Source organism: Petaurus breviceps, unplaced genomic scaffold, assembly GCF_028583685.1.
Source record: "Petaurus breviceps papuanus isolate PSGF00001 unplaced genomic scaffold, PetGlider_PUasm1.0 126, whole genome shotgun sequence".
NCBI lineage: Eukaryota > Metazoa > Chordata > Mammalia > Diprotodontia > Petauridae > Petaurus > Petaurus breviceps.
Window position 1 is genome coordinate 55,792,889 of NW_027185655.1, and position 12,268 is coordinate 55,805,156.

Below are 12,268 nucleotides of genomic sequence, written 5' to 3' on the forward strand. Positions count from 1 at the left end.
GGAAGGAAGGAAGGAAGGAAGGAAGGAAGGAAGGAAAGAAGGAGGGAGGGAGGGAGGGAGGAAGGAAGGAAGGAAGGAAGGAACACATGGCTTTTGCAGCATCTAAGAGCCAAGCAAAATGGAACAATCTTCAATTGGAGGCAAAACATGGAGGTGCTTCAATATGGAAGCAAAACAACAGCCACTATAATGCTAGGGCCTACTTCAACCTAGCGAAAATAAAATTTACTAGATGGCAACCAGTTATGGGAATGGGAATCTGAAGATCTTCCCTGCCCCTTGGCCCTCTGATAGGCTTAAGTGACTTTGAGAACCTTCTCTGATTTGAAAATATACTCTGCCCCCTAATAGGCTAAATGTGGTCACGTGGAGCCTCTGGCAGGAGGCTTGTTTTTCAGGAACGCCCATACCTTCTTACTTTGTGATTGGGCAATGAGTCAAGAGAGTTGTGACATTCTCTGAGCCAGGAGAAGGCTGTATATACCCTGATGTGAAGTTTTGCTTTGGGGCTCACTTTGAGAAGAGTTGTGTAATTTGACCACATGAGACTCTGGGCAGCCGTTGAGCCCCCGGCTTTGAAAACCCAGACTTTGGTGCTTCCCTCTCTGGTAACTGACTAGGTATGGATGTAATGGTCAGACAGCTGGAAGACTGTCTGCTGATCTGTTTCTCTGTTTGCTTGTAACTTCTGTTTTTATTTTGTTTGTATTCTCTGAAGTTCAGGGTGTTGACTTTTTCCCCTAAACTAGGTAAATGATATATGTTTGATTAAAGTATGATTGTTAACCCATTCTGAGTTGCTTTCCTTTAGAAAAGCAGATCTAAGAACCTGTGCTAGCAGTCATCCTGCATATGCTAGGGTGCTTGCTGCTACACAACCCAGATTCTAAAGACCTTCTTCAAGAATTCAGTTGGAAACTCCAAGCAACATCTAAATTGCAGGGTTGCAGCAACCCCCACCCCATTCTTAATATTATAATTCTTGTGGGAGAGAATAAAGCCAGCTGTCATAAGGTGTCACCAAGCCAACTCCTTGAAAAAATTATACTTGCGGCCAGACTCTCAGAGAACACTAAGCAAAGCACCAAATGGTGGTCTGAATGGTGACTTAGCTGCCACCCAATATTAACAACAAACAGGAAAACTGGAACAGAGTGGCTAGTAACTGTCAACTATTAAGATTTCAGAGAAAGCCTGATGTTTCCTGTGTAGAATCACAGAATCTTGAAATGATCTTAGAGGGGCGGCCAGGTAGCACAGCGAGTAGGAACACCGGCTCCAGTGTTGAGAAGACCTGGAGATCGAATCCCGGGCTCAGACACTTAGCACCCACCCAGAAACACCTGGCCGTGTAACCTTGAGCAAGTTACTTAACCCCAATTGCTTAAAAAAAAAAAAAAGAAAAGAAATGATCTTAGAAATCACCAACTCTAAAATTCTCATTTTACAAGATACCAAGACCCAGAGAGATAAAAACAACTTGGCTCAAGTCACACAGTCAGTAAGTGATGTAACTGGGACAGGAATCCAGGTTTCTGAGACTAAGGTTCTTTCCACTCTATCATGATGCCACTGAGTTTCTCTGGCAAAGATGTCCTATAAGAGCTTTTGTTGTTTGCAGGTTTTTACAAAATTATAGCCTCCAAAACATGCCATGTGCATTAGATTCCATGTTCAATGCACTTAGTTGAAGCCAGAAGAATAGGAAACTTATAAGGAATATAATGATGCATCCCAGAGATGACGGGAAACGCAGTAGCCACTGGTATGGCCTTGTCTTTAAGTTCATGTCAAAACTTCCGTTTTCAGTTAGTAAAATCAAGGATACAACACCAGTTCAAAGAACAGAACTCCTTATAATGTCAAAATACTGCTGTCTGGTGTGTTAAAATATTCAAACATATTAACTCTCAAGGGAATTTAAGTGAATACTTCAATGAGAATAAAGTTCAAACATATGTCAGTTTAGGTAATACCACACATTTGCGCACACATACACACACACACACACACACACACACACACAGTAAGATTGTTACCTTGGTTCTGCATTTTGGATATTCATGGTCACCTGGGAGCACTTTGAAAGAAATTGGTACTCGGTCAGCTCTTCGATTGGCACAAAAAGCATCCCAAACAGCACGATGAACAGCATTATAAACTACATCGAGGCCAGTAAGGGTAACAAAGGCCATAGGACGGCAACATAATTCCACAGGAAAGTCCCATCGAGTGGGACTCATCTTCAATGTCCTGAAAAAAACATGAAATAAAAAATTTTACTACACTTAAAAATACCTATTTAAAATCCCTATTTCTATTTAAGTCAATTTCTTCCATTAAGAAATTCCTAAAAAAAAAAAAAAAGGTAAAAAACCACCTTTCAATTTCCATAATAACTATGAGGAGGAGGAGGAGCAAAGAAAAGTAAGATCACAATTTCTGATGACAAAGAACAGAAACCGTGTTGGGGCTTGGGGGGAGATGAAAAGATATATATAATAGTATACTATAGAAACAACTATGAATTGGTTCAATAATTCTGGAAATCAATTTGGAGTCATCCAAATAAGCTAACTAAAATGTCCACATCCTCTAACATAAAGATCTCAATGCTAGTCATGTATTTCAAGGAAGTCAGACAGGAAGAAAGGCCTCATATGCACTAAAATATTCATTGTATTAGGTCATTTTACAGTCGTATCTGGCTCTTTGTGACCCCTTTATGGTTTTCTTGGCAAAGATACTAGAGTGGTTTGCCATTTCCTTCTCCAGTTCATTTTACAGATGAGGAAACTGAGACAAAGAGAGTTAAGTGACTTGCTCAGGGTCACACAGCTACTAAGTGTCTGAGGCGAGATTTGATATTACAAAGATGAGTCTTCTAGAGCCCGTGTCCCAAATTTTATCCACTCTACCACCTAGTTGTCCATAAAATATTCATAGCAGCAATTTTAAAGTAATAAAGAGCTGAAGACAAAATAGATCTCCACTGACTACAGAATGGATAAACAAAATGTAGCACATAAACACAATGGAATAAGAAATTATAATTATGTCATAAGAAATCATAAATATGAAAACATAAACTGATGAAACTGATGCAAAGGGAAGCAGAACCAGTAGAACATATATACTAAACTAATAAAAACAGAACAAAAAAGGAACTGAATGCAATGTCATTATGACAGCAAAGCTTAGTCCCTTCCTTGCACAGGTACAGAACTATGACTATGGAACACCAAAAACCAGCTGACATATTAACTAGTTTTGCTCAACTGCCTTTTTCCTCATTTTGATTCTTTGTTACAAGAGATAGCTCACTAAATCAAGGGAGGGATATATATATATATATATTTAGGGGGGAAAGTGCTCTAAAAATAAAGGATATCTATAAAATTAGAACGTTTTTTTCTTTTTGGAAGGAGTAAGGTAGGGCAATTGGGGTTAAGTGACTTGCCAAAGGTCACACAGCTAGTATTTATGTTAAGTGTCTGAAGCCGGATTTGAACTCAGGTCCTCCTGACTCCAGGGCCGGTGCTCTATTCACTGCACCACCTAGCTGCCCCTAAAATTAGAATTTCTAAATCATGCATTAACAGCATCAGATATAAACAGATTTAAATATGATAAATTAAATAGACTTAAAGAACTACTTCAGCTAGAAATTAAGAATTCATTAGAAGTTTTAATATTTAGTCCTAAAAAAACAGTCCTAAGAGCTCAGTCTCCTTTTTCATTATTTTTCACTTTTATTTTTCAAGTCTGGCTTACTTAAAAATCATAATCTTTGTACCTCAACAAGAGTAGAGGACAGATAAGGTGTGGTTCTGTGATTTCATTAATGTGCGAAACCCTACCCACTCTTCAGTAACATAAGTAAGCCCTAAAAAAAGTACTTGGGGGAAAAAAAAGTGTAATAGAATATAAGGAAATACACAGTTCAAAAGTATAATTGTGAATGAGAATGCATATGAACTCATCCATAAAACAAGAGAGGATGGAAGAAGAGATTAGAAACCAGAATCTAACCAAAAAAAAAAAAACCAAAACCACACTTCTTTACAAAAAACACACTTGAAATAGAAAGATACACATTGAGCTAAAATAAGTTGCTGGAGCAGAATTTATTATGCTTCAGCTTAAGTAAAAAAAGGCAGAGGTGGCAATCATGATCACAGACAAAACAAAAGTAAAAAAGAGATGATTAAAAGAGATAAACAAGGAAGCTTTATTTTGCTAAAACATACCATAGAAAATGAACAAATATCAATATTGAAAATATATGCACCAAATGGCATAGCGTTCAAAATCTTTTAAAGGAAAAGTTAAATGAGTCATAAGAGGAAATAGAAAGTAACACTATATTAGTGGGAGACCTCAGATGTAGATAAAACTAACCACAAATTAAACAAGAAGTTGCGATGAATAGTTTTAGACAGGTTAAATATGATAGAACAGAATAGAAAGGAGAATATCTTATTTCTCAGCTATACATGGCACTTATACAAAAACTGACAATGAATTCAGGCATAAAAACTTCACAAACCAAAAGTAGAAATATTTGAACACATCTTTTTCTAACTATAATGCAAAAAAAAAAATGCATTCAGTGAAGGTCTTTTGAAGTATGGATTAAAAATTAAATGGAAACTAAATAACCTAATCCTAAAGAATGAGTGATTCAAAGAACAAATCATAGAAATAATTTCGGGGCAGCTAAGCTGCTCAGTGAATAGAATACCGGTCCTGGAGTCAGGAAGACATGAGTTCAAATCCAGCCTCGGGCACTTGACACACTTACTAATTGTGTCACCCTGGGCAAGTCACTTAACACTAATTGCCTTGCCTCCCTTCATCCTGCCGCCCCCCCCAAAATAATAATTTCATTTAAAATAATAGCAACAATAAGATAACATGCCAAAATTTGTGGGATGCACCCAAAGCAGTACTTAGGGGATAATTTATATCTCAAAAGCCTAAGATCAGTAAAAGAGAGAGCAGACCTGTCAGCAATGTAAGGTTATAAGACAACTCCAAAAGACTCATGATAGAAAGATATATCCACATCCAGAGAAAGAACTAGAGAATGCGAATGCAGATTGAAGCAAACTACTTGCTCTCTTTCTTTTTCGTGCTTTGTTTTGTTTCCTCTTTCCCACTAATCAATCCTTCTTTACAACCTGACAAATGTTTAATATGAAGATATTTGTAGATCCTGTATTTGATGGCATGCTGCCATGGATGGGGGGAGGGACAGGAGGAAGGGGGAGAAAATTAGAAACTCAAGGGACTGTGGAACTGAATGCTGTAAACTAAAAGTAAATAAACAAATTAATTTAAAAAAAGAGCAGATCAATGAATTGGGCATATAACTTAAAAAAAAAAACTAGGGAGAAAAACCAACAAATTAAAGCCTCCCAATTAAGCACCAAAATAGAAATCCTGAGTATCAAGGGAAGAGTAACAAAACTGAAAGTTAAAAAAAAAAAACACACTGAAAACTAGGAGTTGGTTTTATGAAAAACAAATAAATGAAAAGGATAAACCATTTGCCAATTCGATTCTAAAAAAAGATGGAAGCCAAATTACCACTACCAAAAATTAAAAAGGCATATTCACAACAATGAGGAAACAAAAGCAACTATTAGGCACTATGTTTTCAAACTATATGCCAATAAAACTGTCAACCTAAATGAAATAGATGAATATTTACAAAATTGCAAATTACCCAGATTAACAGAATAGGAAATAGAATACTCCAATAATCCTACCTTAGAAAAAGAAATTCAACAAAACATAAATGAGCTCCCTAAGAAAAGGAAAAACACAAGACTAGATGTATTTACAAGTGAATTTTACCAAACATTTAAAGAACAATTAATTTCAATCCTACATAAACTGTTTGGGAAAAAAAAAATAAGTAAAGGATCCTACCAAATTCCTTCTGTGACACAAATATGATCGTGATACCTAAACCAGGAAGAGTCAAAACAGAAAAAGAAAGCAGCGTGATGCAGCAAGAGGTTAAATCACTTGCTGCTGGTCACACTACTGGTATGTATCAAAAGCAGGATAAGAACATAGATCTTCCTCACTCCTGCTATCTAATCTGTCTCTTACTTTAACTTCTTATAAAAGTAAAAAATTCTACCCAGGAAGTAATAAAAGGAGGGAAGAGCAGATGAACAGAATTTCAGAAAGGTTAAATATGATAGGCCTCTGGAGAATACTGAAGAGAAGAGAAAGGAATATAACTTATTTCTCAGCTGGGCATGGCACCTTTACAAAAACTAACAATGTATTCAGGCATAAACTTCACAAACCAAAAGCAGAAATATTTAAATGTATCTTTTTCTAACTCTAATGCAATAATAATACATTCAGTGAAGGGCTTTTGAAGTATTTATTTGAAAGTTTGTTTTTGGTGTATAGCCTTTTTGGAGAAAAAAAACATATAGGTGCATTCTGATTTTTTAAAAAATATAAAAATGGGTATTCAAAGCATAAACATCAGGTGAATATTCATGGTACAAAAAGATTCACCAAAGAATTCCTTTGAATAGTGAGTTATATGATCACAAAATGTTAAATAATATAGTAATAAACCTTCTCGTACTTTATTTATTTATTTTGCTTTTTGGAGGAGGGGAAGGTAGGGCAATTGGGGCTAAGTGACTTACCCAAGGTCACACGGCTAGTTTTGTGTTAAGTGTCTGAGGCCACATTTGAACTCAGGTCCTCCTGACTCCAGGGCCAGTGCTCTACTCGCTGCGCCACCTAGCTTCCCCTCTAGTACTCTTAAAAACAAGATTTTTGAGAACCAACTTCAGAGGAACATAAATTGTAATAAAGAGAAGGATATCTGAGCAGCTACCTGGAGCAATGGAGACCTGGAGAAAGGAAGACCTGAATTCAAATCCAGTTTTAGATACGTACTAGCTGTGTGACCCTAGGCAAGTCATTAAACCCTGTTTGCCTCAGTTTTCTCATCTATAAAATGAGCTGGAGAAGAAAATGGTAAACTACTATCTTTGCCAAGAAAACCCCAAATGGGGTCACAAATTGTCGGATACGACGAAGACAATTAAACAACAATAGGACATCTAAAAACATGGAACATCCATTTCTAAACATTTTAGGTTTGGATCACAGGGTGCAGAAACCAAAGGGGTCTTAGAGATCTTCTAGTTCATCTCTTTAACCTTTGAGAAATAAGGAAACCAAAGAAAAACGATAGCTACCGTTTGTATAGTGCTGTAAAGCTTGCAAAGCACTTTACACATCTTCTTTGGCTCCCACAGCAACCCTGTGAGGTAGGTGCTCCTCCATTTTTACAGATGAGGAAACTGAAAATGAGACATGAAGTGACTTCCAAGTTCAGCTTTGTGCTGCCCAGACGCATTCCAGGTCCTCCAGTCTGACACTCCTCTACCTTTTGAGCTTCCTCACATTAATCTCCTCCATGTGTTCCATTCCTGTGGTTCTCAAAGTGTGATCCAAACACCACTGGACATTTTTCATGGGGTCTGCAAGGTCAAAACTATTTTGATAATATTAATGCTTTAATTTCTTTTTTTGTTTTTGGGTGTTGTTGTTTTTTTTGCTTTTTGGAGGGCAACTGGGGTTAAGTGACTTGCCCAAGGTCACATGGCTATTTTTGTGTGTTAAGTGTCTGAGGCTGGATCCAAACCCAGGTCCTCCTGACTCCAAGGGCTGGTGCTCTATTCACTGTACCACCTAGCCAACCCAATGGTTTAATTTCTAATATGGTAAATATTAATAGCTGTAACCCATGTAAACAAGAGCCCTTTGGGAAGTCTTCACTAATTTTTAAGAGTGTAAAAAGGTCTTGAACCGAAATAGTCTGATATCTACAGCTCAATGCTGTTGGACTAGTCCCAGTGACTAGAACACCCCCTCACTTTCCTATTTTCATACCTTTGCTAAAGCTATTTCTTATACTTGGAACACTTTCCAATCTCACTCATCCTTTTAGACCCTTTGTTCATCTCTCATATGCATTTGACTTTACATAGTTTTCTATTTTATTTTTGCATCAGAGCCTTCTAACATAATGTGTCCATAGATAAGAAATGACACTGAATTAACTTCACCAGCAAGCTACCTCTCCAATTAACTTCCTTCTCCTTTCCCCACCTCCCTAAGGTGGCTGTTTCCCAAAGTTCTGTCCTCCATCCTCCTTTTCTGTCTATGTGATCTCTCTTGGCAACTTCCTTTACAATCATCTCTATGAAGATGACTGGCAGATCTATAACTGACCTCTCCCAACCTCCAATTTCACATCCTCACATGTCTAAAAGCCCCAGATGTACAATTCATAGCTTAAGGTCAACATGTTCAAAAGTAAGCTTTTCATCTTCCCCTCAAAAACTCCTCCTCCATTATTTAATTCCAACATCTCTGTGTGTTGCTATTTGAGGAAGAAGAAATAGCACTAAAAAAATCAAGTCAGACAGAAAATCAATGGGACCAAATCATGTCATCAAGAAGAAATTTGTGTTGGAGATGGTAAAATTTTGGAAGCACTGAGCCATCAATTTTAAGCTCTCTCCAAAAAGGGGAAGTAGCACGAGATGAAGAAAAAATTAGGCAAAATTCTGACCAAGAAGACATCAGCAACTACTAACTTTCATGTCTCCTTTTTCAAAAGCTCAGAAAATTTATATGCTCAGAAAATTTTTTAACATCAAAAAAGAAAAAAAATTACATGGAAGGTATATGAGAAAAGAACAAGGCATAGTGGATTCAGAGCTAGACTTAGCTCAAGAAAAAAAGACGGGTTCAAGTGATACTCCTGACATATTAGCTCTAGGACTCTGTACAAGTCAGTGACCCCAGACCCAAAAAAGAAAAAAAAGTACAGTGGTAAATGGAATTTCCAGTCCAGTACTCCCCCCCCCAAAAAAAACTGGGAGCAGTAAATTATTATCTACTGGAGGTCGTCCCACAGTCACACAAATGCCTAAAAAGTGCAATTAATGGTTTGTTGATTGTTTTCTAAAGGCATTTGACTAGATATATGGCTTTAAAAGCACCTTTAATAAGATGACTCCCAAGCATATATCAAAATTCCCCAACAGATAGAATCACAGATATGACTTTGTTCAAGATCTCCTGATTATCAACAAGAGAAGCATAAAGCAGGGAGAAGTAAATGGAAAATAGGCTAGTTGGATCTGGGTTCAAATCCCAACTCTATACTTGCTACCTACATTACCTCAACTAAGCCATTTAACCTTTTCTATTTCTCAGTTTCCCAATCTATAAAGTAAGAAGTGATGTGGAGGGGGTTGGAGGTGGGAGGAAACCAGATGATCTCTAAGGTCCTTCCAGCAGTGAATCTATAATCTTATGATCCTATGATTTATGTCCTACAGAGTCCAAAAGGAAGAGATTCCATTTAGATAAATATCCTTCAGAAGATCTTATTTGTGGATGACATTATGCTAGCTGAATTACACCAAAGCCTCTTAAGAAATGAACTTAGCAATATACGCAGGAAAGACCAAATGAAAAAACACCTATTGTGAAAAGTATGTGTGGTTAGTTATCCGTTGGTACAAAAATGATGACAGTACAGAAGATGTAGCTGAAATCCTTTACAGTACTGTACAGAGTTGGACTTTCAGTCAGCAAGAACTGAGTTCAAATCCTATTTTAGACTAGTTGCATGACCCTGGGCAAATCACAAATCTCAGTCTAAGTTTATTCATCTGTAAAATGGGGATAATAACAGCAGCTAACTTACAAGGAGTTGTGAAGAACAAGAGATAATATATAAAGAAGCACTTTGCAAAACATAAAGTATTTTATAAATTTTAGCTATTGATGGCTATTATGTACAATTAACTTGGCTAAAAATTTAAGAAGAGGGTTTGCTTCTGGATTGCCTTTGGGTAGCTGCACATCCCTATCAAGCGATTTGGAGCTGCTTACAGAAAAATCCATTTTTAGCACCAATATTTGCTAGCTAATACTACATGGCAGCAAGTCAAAGAACACCATAACTTCCAAAGAATCAAAACCGTGGGTAACCTAAAGGGCAACAGAATGAGGTACCGTGCATATAAGCAGAAAGGAGGTGAGTTTGTCATACAATAAGAACAAGGAGAAGGCCACTGATACACAAAGAATATGGAAGACCTAAAATAAAAGACCTAGTACTAGAGAGAAATTTCATGGAAAAATTAAGCCAGTCAATAAACATTTATTAAGGATCAGGGATAGAAATACAAATAACTCAAGGGATTGAGGAACTGAATGTTGTAAACTAAAAGTAAAGAAATAAAATAAAATAAAAAAATACAAATAAAAACAGAGTCCCTGCCTTCAAGAAGCTTTATAACCTAATAAAAGACAGGTGCAAGAATACGTATGATAAAAATGAGCAGATGTTTGATATCTACTGGAAGTGGTCCACACACTGCCCAGATGAAGGATAGAAGTAAGAATCCATATCCCTTTACTAAACTATAAACTTCATGAAGATAGGAACCACGCCTCATCTAAAGCTTTGCATCACATCCAGTCATAAGCACAGTGTATGGCACAAAGGGTCCAACCAAAATCCTGTGAACTGAATTGAGCTGAACGAACAACTTGGAGGCTTTCCAGCTTGGTAAAACCTTCCTAAGACAAAACAAAAACTTGTAAGCCTCTGGGAGTTCTCAAAAATTAGGGTTAGCAATGGAAGCACTATGGGCTCTGACAGATGAGCTTTCACCCTGTCTCCCCTGGAACTAAGTCCACCCACAAGCTCAACATGACTACTCCTTCCTCCCAGCTTTGCTTGATGTGCTGTTTTACTAGAACCATAAGCTCCTTCGTAGCAGGGGTTATCTGGCTTAATTGTATTTATATCCCCAGCACTTAATACAGTGCCTGGTATATCTATCACCTCCACAACATGAAGAGGCAGCAGATGATTTTGGAGCAGATGAACTAAGACAGAAAAAAGATTATTTATGAAAACCTGACTATGCGCTAATCTGTGCCAAATAGAGTAGCATAAATTTGCGTCTATAATTTGTCCCTATGTAACTTATACCCTAAGATTCCCTTATGCTGCAGTAAAAGCTTGTGCATTTCAAACAGCAGGAGACAACTGAATGAATGCTAAGTGAGGCAAGCTTCAAGGAAGCTTCATGTCCTCGTCCCGTTTATTTGATAACTTTATGAGGATTGCTGGTTTTGAAATGAGTTTTAAATGAAGCACTGCTGTGACCTAATGTATGGGAACCAGGTAGCTTCATTATTTAGCACATGCATAGCATGACACAATATGGAGAAATCCGTATTTACAAAGGTGTGAGGTTGGACTCAAGTTTCCTTCTCTGCAAAAAGTAAGGGTTTGACTGGATAATACCCCTTAAGGTCCCTTCCAACGCCTAATAAACGCCTGACAGACTGTAAGCAGGTCCACTGGCTTCATCAGTTTGCCAAAGGGGAGCATGACACAAGAAGGATTACAGAACCCTACTTTTACAGGTGAGGAAACTGAGGCCCAGAAAGCCAGACAGGACCTTAACCAAGATCGCCCAGTTCGGAGCGGCTGAGCCTAGAGTCAACCCAAGCCCTCCAACACCAAACACCGCAGCTCCCAAAAGCGATCTCGCAGAGGACGAGGGAGGTGTCCAGTCCCAGGCCTCAGCCCCGACTCAGGCCGCCCGAGCTCCGGAGGCCCGGCCCCGCCCCCCGCCCGGCCGGCCCCTGAGGGCTGGAGCCCGGGGAAGGGAGCGCCGCGCCCGGCCCCAGCCCCGTACCTCAGCGCTCCGGGGGCCCCTGCTGCCGCGGCCCGCACGGGACAGGGAGGAGGAAGGACGTGAGATCGCCGGGCGCTGATCAACCACCGCAATAGCCCCTTCAAACCCCAGACTCAGCTCCGGCACCAGGCGGACTTCACTGTCCCCGCCCCCTCTCACCCAGGAAGCGAAAGCAGAAATGGAAGAGACCACGACCTCTGCCGACCCCTGCGTCCCCGCCCCTTCCGGTTGTTCTTAGGCAGCTTGGGGACAGAAGGGAAGCAGTGTCAGACTCTAGGAAATGGGAGGGGAGGGGCGGGGCGCCAGGAGAATTCCACCATTCCCGTCACGCGCTCACTCTTCTGTCCCAGGTGCAGTTCTGTTTGCTCAGCGCTCATAGACCAAGAGCCGGAGGGCGGGGCGAGAGGAGCGGAGCGCTTGATACACGCACGCGCGCACTTGCGCACGCGTACTGGGCCTCGGCGCGTGGGGCTTGTCGCGGA

General features: G+C 39.2%; 1 protein-coding gene across 3 annotated transcripts in view; it reads right to left on the reverse strand.

Moving 5' to 3' along the window:
• TRAPPC11 (trafficking protein particle complex subunit 11) overlaps positions 1 to 12,098 on the reverse strand; it is an 88,480-nt gene extending 76,382 nt beyond the window's left edge. Inside the window, exons 1-2 of one of the 3 annotated variants that reach the window (XM_069096486.1) lie at positions 11,787 to 12,098; positions 2,040 to 2,253 (exon numbers count right to left, since the gene is read on the reverse strand). In XM_069096486.1, the coding sequence (XP_068952587.1) occupies positions 2,040 to 2,243 (204 nt within the window). In that variant the 5' untranslated portion in view covers positions 2,244 to 2,253; positions 11,787 to 12,098. Of the gene's footprint in view, positions 1 to 2,039; positions 2,254 to 7,244; positions 7,342 to 11,786 lie in introns of those variants that run through there. The other 2 variants (XM_069096496.1, XM_069096480.1) reach the window with 2 other exon arrangements.
• Positions 12,099 to 12,268: the final 170 nt, after the last annotated feature.